Source organism: Sceloporus undulatus, chromosome 3, assembly GCF_019175285.1.
Source record: "Sceloporus undulatus isolate JIND9_A2432 ecotype Alabama chromosome 3, SceUnd_v1.1, whole genome shotgun sequence".
NCBI lineage: Eukaryota > Metazoa > Chordata > Lepidosauria > Squamata > Phrynosomatidae > Sceloporus > Sceloporus undulatus.
The window spans coordinates 30,418,377-30,439,560 of record NC_056524.1 but is presented as its reverse complement, the minus strand read 5'-3'; the positions used below and the strand labels follow the sequence as shown (position 1 = coordinate 30,439,560).

Below are 21,184 nucleotides of genomic sequence, written 5' to 3'. Positions count from 1 at the left end.
AATGCGCCCCTGGCACCTCGCGACATCACAGAGGCGCCGCAGAAAGAAGCTCCATTTCGGAGCTTCTTTTTTGCTCCGTAAGGGAGCCGCGCGGTGTGGCTGCGATGGCTCCCTTATGGAGCAAGCGGCGGCGGCGGCAGACCGCCTCAAAGCGGCAGTCTATAACCCGCCCTTGACAGAATCATTTTCCATCATTTTTGAGAAATTGAGGAGCTAGAAGTCTGGAGGCAAGCAAACATCGTCCCTCTCTTCAAAAAGGGCCAAAGAGAGATACATCCAGGAATGTACAGGCCAGTCAGCCTGACCTCAGTACCAGGAAAAGTATTAGAATGGATTATGCAAGAATATGTCTGCAAATATCTTGATGACAATGCAGTGATCAGTAGGAGCCATCATGGGTTTATTAAGAGCAAACCTTTTTTGATCTGGACACTAGTTTAGTAGATAATAGGACTGCTGAGAATGTCATTTGTCTAGATTTCAGCAAAACATTTCGCAGACTGATTAAATATGGAATAGATGGAAACACCATCAAATGGATCCACAGTTGGGTGGAAAACTGTGCTCAAAGAGTTGTCATCAGTGGCTGCATTTCAGACTAGAAAGAAGTATGAGTGAAGTGTCTCGGGGTTCTGTCCTAGGGCCATTACTCTTCAACATGTTCATCGATGACAGATGTGGAGGGAATCCTTATCAAGTTGGCGAATGATGCAAAACTGGAAGGGTAGTTAACAAATTGCAAGATAAGAACAGAATTCAAAGTACCTTGATAAACTAGAAAATTGACAGAAATTAATAAAATGAAATTCTATAGAGACAAATGCAAAATTCTATAGTTAGCCCACAAAACCAAATGCACACATTTCAGCTGGAGGATACACAGCTCAGCAGTGCTACATGCAAGAAGGACCTTGGGATTATTGGTGATTATAAAATGAATATGAGCCAGCAGTGTGATACTGCAGCAAATAATGTAAATACTATTTTAGCCTGTATTTATAGGAATATAGTTTTCAGTTTGAGGGAAGTAATAGTCCCACTATATTGTGCACTGGCCAGGCCTCATCTGGAGTACCTTCATTCAGTTCTGGGTACCTTATTTTAAGAAGGATACAGACAAGTTGGAGAGGGTTCAGAGAAGGGCAACAAGGATAATAAGGTGCATGGAAAACAAAACATATGAGAAAAAGTTGAAGAAACTGGGCTTGTTCAATTTGTTGAACAGAAGACTAAGGGATGACATGATTGTACTCTTTAAATACTTAATGGGCTGTCACAGAGAGGAGGGGGCAGGCTTGTTCTCTGCTGCTGCAGAGGGTAGAACTAGGTCTAATGGTTTTAAGTTACTGGAGGGTAGATTTCGATTGAACATTAAAAGTAACTTCTTGTGACACTAAGAGTTGTTTGGCAGTGGAACCAATTGCCTAGAGAGGTGGTGAGGTCTGCTTCTCTGGACATCTTCAAAAACAGGCTGGACAGCTATCTGTACATTAGCTGTAGATTCTGCATTTATCAGAGAGTTGGATGAGATTGTCCACGAGGCTCCTTCCAATTCTATGATTATGATTATATGAAAAGGAGCTTCTTTGTCATAATTTTCCTTAACTGTCTTGTGCCTATACTGAACATGATGGAACAATAGAGTGACCCAAAATAAGGCAACTTTCTGTGTTCTTTGTGGGTATGAATGGCAACCAGAGAATTATGAGATCACCATCAGTAGCTGATATACAATACATGTGCATGTCATTTGTTTAACACCCCTTCCTATACCACAGGCTCCTTTTTTTAATCATAGGGGGCCTCTTTCCCAATCACTTCTGTGCTTTTGGAGTTGCCACTTCTTTATTCAAACTGTAACTAATCCACATTTGGGCAGTTGCCTGAAACTAACCACGATACTAAAATATTTTCAGAAACCAAATACAAAGCCTGGATAATAAGACACACAACACAGTGTAAAACATCCAGATTTCTTTTCTTTCCCTTTTTTCAAATCAAACTCTTGAATGTATGCCTTCACTGTAATCCTCTCCTTCATCAGCAGAGAGCTTGCCTGTAAGATGTATATATAATTCATGGCTTTAAAATGTCAGTACAAATGCTGCTTGGTTTTTAAAAGGGCTAGCAGATTGTTTGAAGCCACATTAAAGCATATCCTTTTCTTCATGCAAGTTGCTGGTCAATTATACACTGGAGAACACCGTATCATAAAATCATAGCTTGGAATGATTGCAGGCTTCAGTTGAGGAGATACCACCAGTGCTCATTAGCATACACCCATCTATTACTAATGAAAGTCATTTTATACCCCTGAGAAGTATAGCAACAGCAACAATAATTACAGGAAAAAAAGTGGAGCTGCTTTATCCAATGTTAGTGCCTTCCAGATATATTGGATTACAACTCCCATCTCGTCTCCAGACAGAATTGCCATTTGCAACATTGAGTGGAAGGCAGGCTGAGAAAGGCTGGCAGGTATTCTACAGAGTTTCAGATAGGGTGATTTTTCCTATACCCATCTTAAGTTGCCCAGAATTCAGCCTAGGGTTTTGGAGGGCATGCCATGTTCTTTGCCACTAAGTTATGGCCCTCCCCTTCTAGCCTCAGATCACTGAGGTTGGTGTCACCCAGTGCAGGTCCCAGAAAGGGCTAGGGGGACTGTCCTCCCTCCCTCGCCTGCACCCCCGCCCCCCATCCATGGCCTGAATGCTGCAGCCTCCAGACAACCCATTCACAATCTCCTGTGGCTGCTTACCTAGCAGCTATGCTAGACTCTGAATGTGTCTATTTCAGTCAATATCTCTGTTTTATGTATTTTACCTGAGGCCTGTGTGTTTCTTTGTTAATTTGTATGTGTGTTTTAATACACACTGACAAATTAATATTTAAGTATGTATTTCATTATATAATTTGGGACATAATTTCTCACAAACTGCTCATTTCTAATGTGGGCAGCTTGAAGACATTGTGGCAGTGCACCATTTACACACCACACACCGCTGGAGCGCCTTGATGATGGCTTCAAGCTGTGGGCAAAGGTGCTTCTTTACCAAGCCAAAAGAGGAGCAGATCTTTTCCGCTCCTTTTGGGGCAAGTTTGAGGCAGACTAAGGCCACAGTGTGTGTTTGCCATGGCCCCAATCTGTCTTTGGCAGAGGTGGTTTCATGCCTCCCCTTCTTGCCAGTCTGTTCTGACCCTCTATTTCTGTCACCTTTTCCTTTTGCTTTTCATCTGTCCTTATCCATTTGAAGCCCTATGTAATTATTGGTTTATATGTTACCACAAGCTACTTTAAATGTAATGCATAAGACACTTGAAATAATGATCTGCCAGAAGCATCTCTGTGCGTGTGTACATGCACATGTGTGTGTAGGAGGCAAACCAGGGAGAGGCATTCAACTGGCTCCAGATGAAAAAAGGCTTATCCATGTGGCATTTTTAAGCAGTCATAAACTATTTAAATTCTTAGCATACAGAGTCCCTGAAGCTCTTATAGTTCCAAGACCTTTTCCAAGACCTTGCCATGACAGATGCCATTGGATGACACATTATAACTGACATTCTCCAGATTTTGTTAGACTTGTGACTGTGAGTGAGTCACTTTCTGACCATGGCTCAGCCCTTTCTAGAGACCAGCCATTCCCAGGAAGGGGAACAAAGTAAAACAACCAGCACATTGCAAAAAGAGTTCCAGGTATATACTTGTGTCTTATAGTCTGGTGAACAATTGAGTTAAGCTCCTATATTTAGTTGTAAAACAAGTTTCACTCCAGTGAAAGTCTGTAGGATTAAATTTGATGTACTTGGGCTAAACTGAGATGGGTTTTTCTGTTCTTCAGAATAAGAGGAATCGATTCACTGTCATGCTAATCTTACAATCCAGATATAGGTGATAGATACAAGAAGGTTTCTCATCTTTGATGATTTCACATTGCTATAGCAAGCAAAGGTTGCAACCTCTGTCCAGCAGTCTTAATTGTTGATTAATATTTATAACCTCTCCCCCATTTAGTGTCTTGGGGCAGATAACAGTAGCATCAACTAGGAAACAGAAATCCACATGATTTCCTTGCTTTGGTCAATATAGTCAATATGGTCTTCCAATAGTTCCAATAGGATCTCAGGCTTTGACTTCCCCAGCCTGTAAGTAGGAGGGGCAGGGAAGTTATTCTTGAGAGGTTGTCCCTGGGAAAAGATATGGTTTGGCACCAGCCCTGCTCTCGCAGCAGTCTCACTAGAAGAAACAAAATGGTAACATACCACTTTCCATCCATCCGTTATCGCATAGTAGTCAATTGCATGATCGGCACTGCTGCTCCTATCACACTCTGTTCCTGACTCCTCCCTTAACGCCGCCTCTCTGCCTTATTCCCTACTCAGCATGCCTTTAGGAATTTTTAAATATTTTGTTCCCCCCTTTCCATGCAATTCCAGAGCTCTGCTCCCCCATGGAAGTAAAAAAGAAAAAATAACTAAATGGCGGAGGGGAGTCATCAGGGGGCTTCAGAATGTAAAGGGAGGGGGAGCAGGTGGAGGAGGGGACACTGTGACACCACATGACTGGTAATCATACATTTTTCCTGGGAGCAACATTTTGCACCTAGAGACTTATGTGATTGCTGGTCATTCACAGGTTTCCCTCATGAATGAAAAGGGATGCATCAGGGACAGGGCATCCATGAGTTGAAGATGGCATAATGCGATGAGTATTGCCTTCCCAGTGTACTCCCAGGTTAATAGCTGAGTATAGTAGTATAGTTTAGCTTGACTGAAGTTGCTGTTTGGATGGCACATGGCTACAGTAATTCAGTGGGAGCCAGAGAGGGAGAATCCAAGGTGCACAACATATACAAAGTTCTACCAGGCTTGCTTGGTGCAGCAGAAAGTGGAAGAGCTTGGGAAGGTTCCTCATTTGGTGTATTCCCACATATACACACACAAACGCTCATCACGCTTGGCTGCTGCTTGCTTCCTCTTTCCCTGTTCCTTTCCCCAGCCAGCACACTAGAGAAGGGGAAACAACATAGGGCTTGTCTTCACAATTACAGTACTCCTCACTCCATCAAATAGAATACCATCCAGCCACTTGTGATTCACAGTACTTTGGGCTTTTTGTGCCCCCCCCCCAAAAAAAATCAGTGGAAAAATGCTTTGCCATTTTTACTGGAGTATCACTGGAAATCCACAGAAATACACATTATCACACATGTGGCTGTCCCATGTGCTTCTCATATTTGGATGGCTGTACATTATCAACAGAGGGAGGGTGAATAGATTTGCACAGGAAAATTAAGACAATTCGCAAATACAAATGAGCAGAATCTGCATTAATGCACATAATACACTTATATCATAATTTTTCTTCTTGCCTATGAGATGGCAAGATATTTTATTTCCTTCTCAGTAAGAGTTCTCCTGTTTGAAGGGTCATTTTTTCAACAAATTAAACAACTCCTTTTTTTAACATTATGGGTACTATCTGCTCCAACACGAGATGGAACGTTTGCATCTTTTTCATAAATCAGCCAGTCCTTCTGTGCTTCCTCAATTCCTCCCCCCCCCCTTTCTGTTTGTGCTTGACTTCACAGAGAGAAAATATAGTAGTTTTGTTCAGAGATATTCAGCACAAATTAAGGAAACTTTCACGAGAAAAAAAAAGCACTCAGTGGCTGAAATCCTACATCAGGCATGTGTAGTGTAAATCTGCACACACATTGTTGGTGGTTGTACTAACTCACCTTTTTGCTAATGCAAATGTTGTGCAATCGGTTGCATATCTTCCAGTTATTCTTGTTGTGTGCCTTCAAGTAGTTTCTGACTTATAATGGCCCTAAGGTAAACTTGTCATGGGGTTTTCTCAGCAAGATTTATACAGATGTGGTTTGCCCTTGTCTTCCTCTGAGGAGAGAGTTGTCCACAGTTACCCAGTGGGTTTCCATGGTCGAGCAAGAATTTTAGCTCTGGTCTTCCAAAGCCAATGCTGAAATCACTATTCCATGCTGGCCCTTTATATCTGGCATTACACTTTTGCATTGTTTCATTGTGGAATGGGAAACATACAATGGCTGATTGTGCAGTCCCAGTAAATCGGGTGGTATATTGAAGGCAGTGACAAATCATAATGCACCATCCAAGAATCTGACCACATGAAGAAATGCTTACATTTGCAGAATGTTCACTTACACAAATGTGAACTAAATATTAGTCAAAAAAGTACAACCATGCATAAGGGAATTTACACATACATATGACACCAACTGGATTCTTGTCATCATCTTATTCTTGCACTGAAGAAGAAAACGTTTGTAGAGGCTAGTGATTTCTCAATATCTTTCTCAACCTGTTGAGATGCTCTCTCTCTTATCAAGAGTTAAGACATTTTGCAAATATTTCTCACATGGCTGGGAGCTTCTGGGGAGTTGGGTCCCCCATAAACCATGGAAAGCAGTGGGGTAGAGTTTATCTGTGTGTCTCCTCAATTTCATTTCCTTTTTCCTGTTTCCTTTTGTTGTTTTCCTTTTCAGATTTCCCTCCCACTGATCGCATATAAGTGAGAATAAGTTCTCAGCTGCAGTTCCCAGGTAGAGAACCCAGATGTAGTCCCCCCCTCACATTCTGAGGATGTGTCAAAGGAACAGGAGGTTTGGGAATCTGGAAGAGCCAAAGATTCACCTGACCTACCCCATCATGCTCCCTGGATATTCTTTTTATGCCCTTCTCATCCACCCATGACCCTCCCTTTCTGTGGGACAAAAAGGGAAATATGTTTGATGCTGTAATCATGGCAGTACCTCTTCAGGGACTATAGTACTTCAGCCTCAGAAAGCATCCATGGTTGACAGACACAATTGTAGCTAGTTCATAAGATGAGAAAATCATTGGCAATCCCAGGTGAATTGCAAGCAATTTTGTCATATCCTTAATCTCTTTTTAAAAATTATTAAAATGACTCTACTCATATTATGAACCATGGATGTACTACTCCAACAAAGAGTTTATTTTAAGCCTACATGCCCTTGAGCAAGATAAGATACTTATATCAAGAAATTCATCTGTCATAAAGTGGATTTTAATCAGGATAGATTATTAACAAACTGCTCATGAGATAAACATGATTTATTAGGGCAAACTGATTTCTTTTCCTAAGAAGCTTCTTTGGAAAGAGCATGCAAAATGAGTGTGTGTGTGTGAGTATAGGCTGTATTGTGAATTTAACTCATTCTTTATACAGTAAAGGCATCTAGCTTGGCTATAATTGGCGCCTGTGGCAGTTGTTGATACCCTGACTACATTGGCTTTCCATGCCCTTTAGCAGGATTGGGGGAAAATATGTCTAGTCTTTGTCAAGCTGCCTATTATCAAGACATCATAAATGTGCACATTTAGAAGAGACACTTCACTATCTTGGCACCTTAAAGCATTTAAATAAATTAGTTCCTACTATTTCAAGCGTTAAATGTTCTATAATAATTAAGCGTAAAGCCTTCAATTGCAATTAAAATTGCTCAGAAACCTGCACAAGTGAGGCTGGTTTCTGAGGAGGAAGGAAGCAAGAGGAACTGAGAGAAACTGAGAGAAAAAGAAAGATATTCTTGACCTTACTCTTAAAATTCATTTTATGGCAGGTATATAAGCTACATGGCTCTGGAAATTGGTAACTGGCTATGATTCCTTCACCTCGAAGGTCAGCCATTTGCATTTAGTTTGTGGCATTGTTTTATTTTTTGAAAAACTGACATGTTCTCTGTGAAGTATCCTTTTGGACTTAACTTTAAAGGACAGGGGCCCACATCTCATAAACAACACCAAAATAGATAGAGCCGGAGGTCACCTAGCTGGTTTCCCTTGGCTGACGTAGCATTAGAAATGTTCCCCATATTAGACATAATAAAATGAGAAACTAGGCCTTTTCATACAGATAGCTTGAACCTTTAAAGGCACAATGTGTGCTTGGGAAGGGGAAATGTCTTATGCTCCAGCATCCCCATGTGAACCAGTTCTACCCCTTCTTCTCCAGAACTTTTCACATTGAGCACAAAGGTCTAAAGTAGTGGTTCTCATCTGGGGTGTGTCTGTGCCAGATATTTTTCAAAGTAGCCATGCTTGCAGCATAAAAAGGAAGAAGAGAGCGGGAGAAAGGCATGTAGCAGCAACTTTAAGACTAATTAGTTTTTATGTTTACATGAGCTTTAGCAAATATAAACCCACTTCTTCAGATACAGTACAGAATGATAATAATCCAATGATTTGGACGACAGAATTGGGGGCATACTCATCAAATTTGCCGATGACACCAAATTAGGAGGAATAGCTAATACCCCAAAGGACAGGATCAAAATTCAAAACGGCCTGAATAGACTAGAAAGCTGGGCCAAAGCAAACAAAATGAAATTCAACGTGGAGAAATGTAAGGTACTGCACTTAGGGTGGAAAAATGAAATGCAGAGATATAGGATAGGTGACACCTGACTGAATAAGACTACATGTGAAAGGGATCTAGGAGTCCAAGTAGACCACAAATTGAACATAAGTCAACAGTGTGATGCGGCAGCTAAAAAGGCCAATGCAATTTTAGGCTGCAACAATAAAAGTATAGTGTCTAGATCAAGAGAAGTAATAGTGCTACTATATTCTGCTTTGGTCAGGCCCCACCTGGAATATTGTGTCCAGTTCTGGGCACCACAATTCAAAAAGGACATTGAGAAACTGCAGCGTGAGGGCGACTAAAATGGTGAAGGGTCTGGAAACCATGTCCTATGAGGAACGACTTAGGGATGTTTAGCCTGGAGAAGAGAAGAGGTAATATGATAGCCCTGTTTAAATATTTGAAGGGATGTCATATTGAGGAGGGAGCAAGCTTGTTTTCTGCTGCTCCAAAGAACAGGACCAGAACAATGGATGCAAGCTACAGGAAAAGAGATTCCACCTCAACATTAGAAGGAACTTCCTGACAGTAAGGGCTGTTCGACAGTGGAACACACTTCCTTGGAATGTGGTGGAGCCTCCTTCTCTGGAGGTCTTTAAACAGAGGCTGGATGACCATCTGTCGGGGATGCTTTGTTGGAAAGTTCCTGCATGGTAGGGGGTTGGACTGGATGGCCCTTGTGCTCTCTTCCAACTCTATGATTCTGTGATTTTATGATTCTGTAATGGTATCAAGAAAGTGGATTTGTTATCTGGATTGGTCCAGGCTCAGATTGATGGTAGGGTGGAAGTTGTTGAAATCCTGGTGAAACTTCTGAAATGATTGCTTACCATATGTGCAGATAACAAAAATGTCATTTTAAGTAAAGGAGAGTTTTCTGGGTGTAGGTGCTGAGAAAATGTTGTTCCAGGTCTGCCATGAATATGTTTGCAATATGTTTGGTGCCAAGACAGTGCCACTGACCTGGAGGTACATGTTATTCTCAAAGGTGATTATGAGTAAATACATTATGAGTAAATAGATTTTGGTAGCTAGGTGTGCTGGAGCCTCCTTCAGGATGGTATTCCTGATGGCTTCTATCTCTCCTGGTGTGGGATGTTGGTGTATAGGGATTCCACAGCCATCTTGGATGGGATGCGGTTCTCTGGGAGGTTGTGGACAAACTGTATTTTCCTCAGGAAATCGGATACCCAAGCTCAACCACTCCACTGAGCTTTTTAAATTACATAGAGAGCTGTATGTGGCCTGAGGGCTGCAGGTTGCTTACCTCTGATACTGAGAATGCCTCTAAACATTTGCAGAGTCTCTTTCGTTCACTGGCATATATTCTTGTTTTCTGGCCTCATAGTTATTTGTTGTTATCATTGTTGTTTGATCAGAGGTTTAAGAATCTGAGGTCTAAGCATCATGTCTATGAAGCACACTTGTGCACTGGCACGTCTCTTAGAATTCATCCTCAAAATCTATCCTTATGTTCTAGTAATCTACAGGTGTAGATCAGGGTGCAAACACCAGACAACTATTCTTTGGAAAGATTATGGATTAACACTGCAATACAAAACTCACTTGCCTTCAAATTGCTTACTGACATACAGCTACCCCATGAATTTCTTAAGGTTTCTTTTGGCAAAAAATTCTCACTGGTTGTTTGCCATTGCCTTCCTTTGAAATATAGACTATAGCACCATGTATTCCACAGTGATCTCCCTTCCAAGTACTAACTAGGCCTGACCCTGCTTAGCTTCTGAGATCAGATGGGATCTGGTGCCTTCAAGGTATTTAGGCAACTTCAAAATACCCTTACCAGAGACTAAGTGATGGCCCATTCAACTCCACGTAAGAAAGAAAAACTATGTTAAAACATAGCACTTCTAAAAAGTTTTTTTTAATAGTAGCACTACAAAATGAAATGTTTTCCCTTTATATGACCCTTTATAACTTCACCCTTCATCACTTTGCATCCTCTGTTTCTCTTGGTGTAACAGCTGATCTCATATCTCTGTTACATCAGCTGTTATAAGATGAGACATAGGCGCGTTACAGACTGCCCAGAAGGAGCATTCTCGCGCGTGCTGCCGGTTGTTCTGTGAGGGAGCTGTGTCAGCCAAACTGCGCGGCTCCCTTGCAGAGCAAGAAGAAGCGCCAAAATGGGGCTTCTTCCTGGGCCCTGGAAGAGGCGCCGCAAGGCGACTCACAGCGCCACTTCCAGTGCGTGACGTCCGGACGCTGCGCGTCCGCGACATCAAAATGGCAGCACCCATCTGTATAGGGTGCCGCCATTTTGACGCACTCATTATGCGCGAGGGGCAAGGTGCGTCAGGAAGCACCGTCCCTCGTGTGTAATGACGGCGCCTCAAGGGGCCCGTCTTTAATGCGCCAAAGATAGCATATCAGTTTGGATTTTCAGCCTTACATTTGGTTTTTCTGGCCTTTGAATTGGGCCATCTAACATGAACAGATCTTGTGGGGGGTAGGAACTGAGTTATAAATAAGCAACTCCATCATTCCTGGCAGACAGGCAATAGTTAAAAAAAATTAGGCTTCCATCCCAAATCAGAAAAGCCATTTAATGGTTCTGGATTCATTTACTCATAGCAATGTCGTAGCTGTGGATTGCAATCCCCAGGAGCTTGGCAAGCAAAACTAGACTTGGCAAGCTTTCCAAACAGCTCACCAAGTCTGCGTCAACCTGTGGGCATTCTCCAGTCTATGCAGTATGAAAGGTAGTTAGCATTTCTTGTTAAGAGTAAATGCTTGATGGGAGAGGGAAGGGTGTGTTTTTTGTATTGTATTTTATTACTTTATTTATAGCCACCTTTTCCCCAAAGCTGGGAGTCAAGGCATCTTAAAAGATAACAAGGATAGGTGTTTCTTTGACCTGCACATAGGAATATACGCTAAGGATGGAAAGAATATTTATAGCATATAAAATTTATAATATATTATTGTAACCCAAAAAATGGGTTTGCAACAGTCAGGAAAAATAATAGACCAGACAGAATTTCACTTGAATTTCTCCGAGAACTATTGCAGGGGAAATATTCTGCAACGAAAAACATGTGAGACAAGATCCAGAATTACTATCATAGGACCAAAGTGCATGGCTGATAAAGAGTGGCTGGAAGCCACTCTGGCTGCAGTTGGGCTGGGGCCACGGTGACCACACAGCCTGCTCCTGCATTCCCAAATCAGTTCTGTCAGGATCCGTATTATATCCACTCATTTTTAATCCAATCCAAAGGACTGAATCACAGTGCCAGAGCAACTTCTAGTCGATTTGGGAACATGTGTCATCTAAACACCACACCCCCACAGCACCCAGAAGCTGCCTGATTTGGCCATGTGTTTCAGGCTATAGCTACGATAATGGAATTCTGTGATCATAGTTACAATTGACAGTGCCCCACAGTCAAACTTATTTTCACTGCCTGGCAGTACCCCATCGAAAGCATTTCTAAGGCACAGGGGATTGGAGTGCTAGGAAGTGATGAGTTCTCCCACACATGAGGTGCCTTGTGTACAGGGAATTGGGCAGACCTCTAGCACAACTACTTGTCTCAAGATATCCTGCAACCGAGAGAGTGCTGCAATCTCCAGCACCTCAGAAACACTTCAGTCAGGCTGATGCCTAGCTGTGAAAGTAGGTGTTGAGGGGTCACATTTTGTCATTCATGACCATGAGCCTGAATCCGCACTGGTTATGATATAATAAGTATGGATGTGATAATCACTCATTCCAGTTCACTAAACATACAGATTTTTTTTTTCTCAGCATTTTAAATTTCTATTTACAAGCTGAGAAATTTGCCACATTCTCTGGCCAGGTGTAAGATTCTTCAGATGGCTCATTTGCAAATGAGCTAATTGGGTAGCAACATCCATTTGAAATTTGATGTAAGGGATGGTTTTATTGTTTTATTGCTTCTGTTGAGCAGGAGGTTAGAACTGAGTCTGTCTCGCACATGGGTCTATCTTTGTTGTTGGTGTGTACCTTCTAGTCATTTCTGACATGGCAACCCTAAGACAAAGGTATCATAGAGTTTTCTTGGCAAGATTTGTTCAGCGGGGGTGTGCCATTGCCTTCCTCTGAGGCTGTGAAAACATGATTCAATTGCAGCCCTGTTGCTGAACTGCTCAACTTAGTACAGAAGCAATAAAGCAATAAAACCATCCAGAACATAGAATTTCAAATAAATTCCTACACCCATTTAATATTAATAATAATAATAATAATAAGAAGTTTATTTGTATTTTCCCGCTTCTCCCAACGGATCGAAGCAGGATACAACCAAAAATCTCCATACAGTGGCAATCATGTCTAAAATACATATCATTTAGAATGGGTAAGCTCTACTCTGTGTGAGAGGTGAAATATTTTAATTATCTGACACTTCACATGTGGGGTGAACAGTACAGCAAATATAATTCCTGTAGTTTCTCAGAGATGATAAGAATTATGACAGTAATTTCCATCATGAAATAAGTCCGGCTTACAATACTGTACATCCAGCTTACATTATCCCAACTGCTGCCAGCTGTGATTTTTGGGAGGGCACTAATAGAAACTTTTTTTCTGTGAAAGAAACTGCTTTTTGCTCACAAAAAAATCTCTGTTTTTCCTTTGATGTATAATTCTTCTGCAGTACTTTGGGATGTTTGAATATGGGATAGATAATAAAGAAGAATATTTGTTTCCTTTTGCAGTGGGAAGAGAATTATTCTAATTATTCATCATCATGTGCAAGGATGAAATAGTTAAGGATTTACATCCCTGCTCTCCACAAATAAGGCAGGGTTTATGAAAGGGTTAAACTACATATCCAAATGTCATGTTTGCTGGGAAATTCTGTGAATTGTTCCCCACCCCCCAAAATTAATGCTCCCAAGCTCTGTATCAAATTTTGCAAATTCTTTAGGACTGGATAAAGCTTTTGCCAGTTTCAAGCACAAAATTTGTCCCCCCCCCCCCCCCACTGGTATGGTGATAGTGGCGGTGGTGGTTGGGAAGTTGTAATCCAAAAAGGTAACTTTTCTTTGGGAGGGTGATTTTCCCCCCACCAGGAACTATGTTTTAGTTTTTTTCATTCTTCATACATTTCATTCTAAATAGATAGAATGCAAATAGATACTAATTCTTTAGGCTGACTGGTAATAGTTTGGGTTATTTTATTTATTTGTTTGTTTGTTTGTTTGTTTGTTTAAAAAATAGGAATGCCTACTGTTGCCTGTAACATATCAGAACCAAAACAACTTCTTCTTCTTCTTCTTCTTCTTCTTCTTCTTCTTCTTCTTCTTATTCTTCTTATTATTATTATTATTATCCTTTATTTATAAAGCACTGTAAATTTATCTTTTTAATTGGACGGTTCCCTGCCCTCAGGCTTACAATCTAAAAAGACACGACACAAAGGGAGTGGTGGTGGGGAAGGGGCCTCTCTAGTAGGAAAATACATATAAAATACATAGCAATACAGGAAATGATTCAATAAAACAGATGACAAAAGAACATCAAATAGCAAGTGACAATTATGCAATGCCTGGGAACACTGCCCTGAACAGGATGGTCTTCAACTCCATTTTGAAGCTGGTTAAAGAAGTGATGGCTCTTGCTCACAGGGGAAGAAGGTTCCAGGAGTGAGGGGCAGCGAGTGAAAAGGGGTGAATCCAAGATGGGGCAGAGGAAATCCTGGGCTGAGACAGTAGACCTTGACTACCAGAACGGAGGGCCCTGGTGGGAAGGTGAGGAGAAATAAGGTCTGATAAGTAAGGAGGGGCCAGCCCATGGAGGGCTTTAAATGTCGACAGCAGGAGCTTATACTGAATGCAGAAAGGGAGCGGGAGCCGGTGAAGGGATGCCAACACAGGAGAGATGTGGTCAGAGTGGTGGGCAGATGTGATAATGCGTGCAGCTGAATGCTGGACAGAAATTAAAGGACGGAGGTGAGAAAGAGGAAGCCTAGCCAGGAGGATGTTACAGTAATCAAGTCGTGAGACCACTAGGGCATGGACCAGGATCTTGGCCATGTGGGGAAAAAATACATTTATGCAATATAATTTTGTGACTACTGAACACACAATGCATTTTCATTTAGCTTCATTCCAACCTATATAGTGGGAATTTTACCAAAAAGGGATCCAAATAATATTTACATTTTGAAACACCAGTTGTTTCATTAAAGGAAAGACAAATCAAATCCTCATATTTTCATTGGTTTGAGCTCATCTAAATAGTAATTCCCTAGGGGCAAGTGGGTTTCATTACCCAACAGAGAATGATTTCAATAAAAGATACTTTTTCCAAAGTTGGATGCCATTTCAAAAATATTTTGATTTTACCCATAAAATTCCCAGCAGCACCTGAAAATGATAAAAATGAGTTCAAGATGCTCTGTAAAATGTTATAAGAGACATTTGTATTGCAAAGCCAGTGCATGATTATTATTTTTTATTCTAAGGGATGGTGATATTTGGAAGAGTCAGAAACATCTCCCAGCAACTTTTTTGTAGAGTGATCCAATGTAACATAAATCTTTCAGCAGTTCTTTACTGAATAGACGAGTATTATGTAGGAAATATGTCTGCTAAACCAGACAAAAGAATTATGAAACAATCTTATAATACTATGTGGGGATGATATGGGATGAGGTTTACAATAAAACGACAAGTTGCCATCAGCATTAAGAGCAGCAGAAAATATGGTGGAGCTCAGCAATCTTTTGCCCTCTAACTTTTTTTTTACTACACCTCCTAGAAGCCCTAGTGGGAATGGCTATTGATTATGGATCATGGGAGATGTAGTCCAAATATTTATTTATTTATGGGATTTATTTCCCAGCTTTCTCCCAAAATGGGATTCAAGGCAGGAAACCTTGAAAGGGCCAAAGGTTCATAACTTCTGTTCTGGAGGCTGCAGCCAAATTCAGTTATACTTACAATGGATGCATTATCATTCTCAGAACCTGCTATTCATAACTAATTTAAGTCCTTTTCATTTCAGTGGGTCTGCTCCAAATATTTCTTGTTGGCAAATAATAAATCCCATTAGTAAAAAAAATGTAGAAATACCCTAGTATGCTACCATTGTTAGAATGTCAAAAGGTCTCTTAATTTGATTTTACCAAAACTTTCTTAAGACAGTAAAGAGTTTTTACGTGTCCGGAGTTTTGTTATGGGAAATTAGTTGTATCAGCATTGAATGTGGCATTTCATTTGCTGTAAAAACAGATCAACAAATGTTAGCATTTAATGATGGGAGGGTATTTCTCAAAGCTGAAGTTCAAACACAAACTTTGAAACTCCTAAAATTCAGTTCAGCATTTTGAACCTTTTTAAATGGAATTTCTGTAAAATGTCATGCTAGCACTATATATTTTCTCATCAAAGTGATCTTTGAATTGTTCTGGATATCTGCACCAGTCTCTCTTACAGCTAGAGCATACTGACTCATTATTATTATGCTTTATTTCTCAATTCTGATCTCTGACACCAAACTCAGATTCCTGCAGAGTCCCAGATAAAATTACTTACGATGTTTCAGCAACCAAATATAGAAGTACAAGTGACTTGTGCTTCCACTTTTCTGTTGTTAGGAATCATCAGACAATGTAGCAATTGGCATGAAAAAAAATGTTCAGGGCAAAAGTTCCATTAATTCACTCATTCTAGTCTAGTTGGGCCTAGCAATTAGATCTAGGGGGAAGAATTTCATATATATTATCCAGTCATTTTAATATGTGTTAAGGTAATTAAGTGAGAAAGAGGCAAAGAATACTGAAATCAAGAATGTGTGCCAGAAGGCATCTCAGGGTTCAGTTCACAATAAGTGAACTGTAATATCTACTGTGTCTGATAGAGTTTACTTCCAGGTTAAGTGAGGATAGTGTTGGAGATTTGGATGACTGGTAGATTCCATATCAGTGACATGGTGAATCTTTTCTAGATTTTAGCCAGAACTGTAAAGGAGCAAATCAACATGTTAAATCTATTTTGGGGGTAGAATTCAAAGATCTAGCCGTGCTAGTCTGGAAAATCAGTATGCAAAGGGATCTTGCAGCACCTTTGAGACTAACTGAAAGGAAGAAACTGGTAAGCGTGAGCTTTCATAGATTTGAGCCTGCTTCCTCACTCCAAAACATGCATCCAAGGAAATAGGCTGAAATCTGCAAAAACTCTTGCTACCAAATATTTGGGGGTTAGTATTCTACATTTAGAGTTTGAACTAAAACCCAGAGTAGATTCTCCCTCACCCTCTCTCTCTAATGCATGCACACACACACACACACATACAATATCAATGCCAGTAGCTACCACTGCTTGTGTTTTTGCTAAACGCTGGTTCCCCAAGTTTCCAGGGAGGTTGCTTTAGAATTGTAGGCAACGTCAAAATTATTGTGAAATGTTATGATGATAAGGGTTAAAATTCAGCTAGCACTGATCCCTTGTACAATCAGTTATTTGAGACCAAGGTCATATTTTTCTTAGTGTAATATTCTTTGCAGCATTTTAAACATTGTGATCTGTTTGTTTATTTGTTTGTGTATTTGTTAAATTGTTATCATGTATTCCAAGTCCCAGAAGTGGGATAGAACTTGCCATGAATAAACCATAGTTGTATTTTCCTGGCTTATTCTGGTGTTTTGTGCATTGCATGGTATATGACCCAAACCCAGATTAGCTTCTGGTGAAAATGAATACATATTAAGAAATTGATAGCGTCAAAGGATCGTAATACAGGTTTACAAGATATTTGTTATTTTAGTGTAGTGATGCAGATTCAACGGATTGTTCCTTCACTTCACCAGTGTCGCTCTATTTAAAAAGAGAACAACTGTGAAGGCGTATTTTTAGAAGTAATCGAGCAGCTGCTTCCAGATAATGTCCACATTCCACACTCTTCTGTTCTTGGATACATAAAAACTTTTGTGTCACATTGATCTAAAGCCTTGTGTAACTTTCTTCTGTTTCAGCTTTGGTTTGCATTCGTTAATGGATTTTCAGGCCAGATTTTATTTGAGCGCTGGTGCATTGGCCTCTACAATGTGGTAAGTGTCCTTGTCTCAGCTTGATAACATGCAGAACCTGAATGACATTCCTTTGGTGTTTATATCTGTGCATTTTATCTTGGCTGATCATCTGTATATACATTGTGATGTGCATTTGAGGACTATTGTTGCTTTGTCTTAATTTAAACAAGTAAATCCTCTGTTACTCCTAATCCAAAATAGTACTTCAAAAATATTAATCCACCACAAACCTGCAGATTCTATGGTCAACCAAGCCAAATGCAATCCAGACAGCTTGCCAGGGACTGCCAGTACCTCTGGTCAAGCTTGGAAATGTTGTTCATGGATAACAACTGTCGAAATACCCAGCTGTGGTCAGACTGGATAGGGACTGAGGGAGTTTTAACTCAAAAATAATGTTTCAAGTCTCTTCTCTGGGAATAGCAGAGGAGGTCTCACCAGAAAAAGAGGAAATGTATCACCCAGAAGAAAATGCTGGTTCAAATAGAATTTGCATATGCTAATTGCTATTGCTGTTGTTCCTGTTGTTGTTGTGTGCTTTCAAGTCACTTCTGACTTATGGTGACCCTAAGGTGAACTCATCATGGGGTTTTCTTGGCAAGATTTATTCAGATGAGGTTTGGCATAGTCTTCTCTTGAAGATGAGAGAATGTGAGTCATCTAAAGTCATCCAGCGGTTCCATGACTGAATGGGGAATTGTAGTGTCAGAGCACACTGGCTCCCCTAATTGCTATGTAGATATGAACATTTAAAAATATTATTATAATTCTAATAGAAATACAGTACAAAAGCTCACTGCAAATATAAATAATTCTGTGATACTACATTTATTTATAACTTTTCAAATAGGAAAACAACTTAAGCCATCCTTGAGGACCTTGAAGGCACCAGATCCTGTCTAATCCTGGAAACTAAGCAGGGTAAACCCTGGTCAGTACTTGGTTGGTAGACCGCCAAAGAATGCCAGATGCTGTAGGCTATATTGCAGAGGGAGGCAATGGCAAACCACCTCTGAGTAATCCTCACCTAAGAAAATCCTATGAAATTCATGGGGTCACCATAAGTTGACAGGCAATTTGAAGGCACAGATACACTGAAGACAGCAGACCCAGTAGCCCACACTGGAGAGGAAACAAGCCCCTCCCTCTCCACATACTCCCAATTAGCTTCCGGGCACAATACAAGGTGTTGGTCATTACCTTTAAAGTCCTACATGGCTTGGGTCTGGGTTACTTACGGGAACACATCTCCCTGTACAATCCGCCCCACACTCTTAGAACAAGTGGGAGGAATTTGTTGGAGATACCATCATCCAAACGTGTTTCTACTTCCCTAAAGGCATTCAGCATAGCCGCCCCTAGACTTTGGAATGGACTCCAAATATATATGGACTTTGGAATGGACTCCCAGAGGAGACCCGCCTTGTTACATCCTTAGAAATCTTTAAGAAGGCGGTAAAGACAGAGCTCTTCTGCCATGCTTATCCTCCTGACCTCCTGTGAAGATCACTAGTATGGAATGAGACCAGCTGACCCCATGATTGATTGATGTTAATGTTTTTAGATTCTTATGCTTTTATGTTTTTATGTTTTTATTTTTTACTGTGGTTTTAATGGTGCAGTAACTAATGCTGCTACATTGTAATTGTAATTTTAACCTTGTTGTGGTCCCGCTTTGATCCATTGGGAGAGGCGGGAAGAAAGAAATAAAAATTATTATTATTATTATTATTATTATTATTATTATTATTATTATTATACCCACAACATGCTTTTAGCCTTTGAAAATGCTCAGCCATTCTTTTCTTCTCAACCTGTGTCTCCATCCCCAGAATTCCCAGAATGTGAATTAATTTTGGAGTACAGTTCCCAGAATCCCCAGCCAATACAATAATTGGCCATGACAATTAATTGATGCTAGGAGTTGTAGTCCAAAGGGGAAGACTTCCAAGCTCTGCCCACTTCAACTTCAGTTTCTTGTAGGGTTGCCATAATTGTCCACTAAAACCCAGGACAAAATGTGGAACAAAATGTAGACCAAACTGTAGGACAACTGCAGGACAAAATTCAGCCCAAAATGTAAGACATTTAAGAAAAATGGACGACCTTAAATGTCCTACATTTTGGACTGAGTTTTGTCTTGCAGTTGTCCTACAGTTTGGTTTAGAATTTGTCCTACATTTTGTCCCAGGTTTTAGTGGACAATTGTGGCAACCCTATCACATGTGCCTCAGAGATTGGTGGTTTGTGGCCAGGTGGCCATGTCAACCAGGTCGTAATTCTACTCCAAGGTTAAGTCTGAATTTGAAAGAAACTATCTAGAGTGCTGAACTATTTTGAGGCTGGGTTTCAACACCCTTGTTTTTGGGAGTGAGGGAGCCAACTTCCTCTTGTTGTTGTAGGCCTTTAAGTCATTTCTGACTTACGGTGACCTTGGCCTAAGGCAACCCTATCATGGTTCAGAGGAGGTTTGCCATGGCCTTCCCCTAAGCCTGAGAGCATGTGACTTGCCCAAAGTCACCCAGTGGACCTTCCTCTACCTTCTTTGTATAAATTCATTAACATTTCTGTCTCTCAAACATTAGATTCCATATCAAGAGTAATTTCTGTGGTCATCCTTAACCATTAACATCTTGGACTGACAAATCATAGCAGCACACCTTGGTCTAACCCAGGGGTCGGTAAACTACGGCCCGTGGGCCGGATCCCCGAGGCCCTTGGAACCGGCCCCAGCCCGGTCTGCTGCCGATTGACGCCCCCGTAGGGATGCCATACTTGGCGTCTTGCGCGCTTGTGCGGGCCTTTGGCGGTGGGCAAGGGGGGACAAGCAGCAGTCAAGTGGCGGGCAAGGAGTATCAAGCGGGGGCAAGTGGCGGGCAAGGGGTGGGGCGAGCGGCGGGCAAGGGGGGCAATTGTCTGTAGAAGCCTCAGAAACATGCATTTATATTAACATTTTTTCCCGTGTCCTCCATTTTTTAAAAAAAGCATCCTCCATTTGAAAATTTTGTCCTACATTTGTCCCGGTTTGGAGGTCCTGACTTATGGCAACCCTACGCCTCCACTGCAGCTTCTGTGCCACTCCGGGCACCATTTTTGTTCTAAAATGGTGGCTGAAGTCTCGTGTGACCTTTCCCGTCACGGGACAGGACAGAAAAGGTCGCGCGAGACTTCGCCGCCATTTTAGAACACAGTGGCGGGCCTGTAGGAGGCCCGTTGCGGTCACCCGAGCCTTCCAGCAGGGCTCTAGCAGCCGCAGTGGGCCTGTATTGTAAATGTTCCCATTTTGTTTTTTACTTCAAAATATGATGTGTGCAGTGTATGTAGGAATTATTTTTTATTTTTTATTTATTTATTTAAATTTTTTAAAAAATTATTTAATTATTTAATTTTTGGCTTCGGACCCCCAGTTGTCTGAGGGACAGCAACCCAGCCCCCGGCTCAAAAAAGATTGCCTACCCCTGGTCTAACCAGTACCTCTGACCTATTACCACACTTTTGTCCAAATCCTATATTCATTCAAAGCAAACTCACAAGTGAGGAAGTAAATTTTTGCTTATTTCATCCTTGCATGCAGGAATGAAATTCCCTTTCTCCCACCTTTTTTTCTCTACTGAATAAGATTACCAGACTTTTTGCATTTTCCTATTTATTTATTTGCATTTCAGGACCTGTTTATGACAATTTCATTTGTGCAAAATGTCCTTTCTGAAAAATATGTTTTGTGAAAAAATAT

At 40.9% G+C, this 21,184-nt stretch overlaps 1 protein-coding gene across 1 annotated transcript in view; it reads left to right on the top strand.

The window, feature by feature from the left end:
* Nucleotides 1-21,184, top strand: part of ATP8A2 (ATPase phospholipid transporting 8A2) — a 500,148-nt gene that overhangs the window by 326,267 nt on the left and 152,697 nt on the right. The window contains exon 27 of the mRNA XM_042457059.1: nucleotides 17,395-17,469. Coding sequence (XP_042312993.1) covers nucleotides 17,395-17,469 — 75 coding nt within the window. The remainder of the gene's footprint in view (nucleotides 1-17,394; nucleotides 17,470-21,184) is intronic.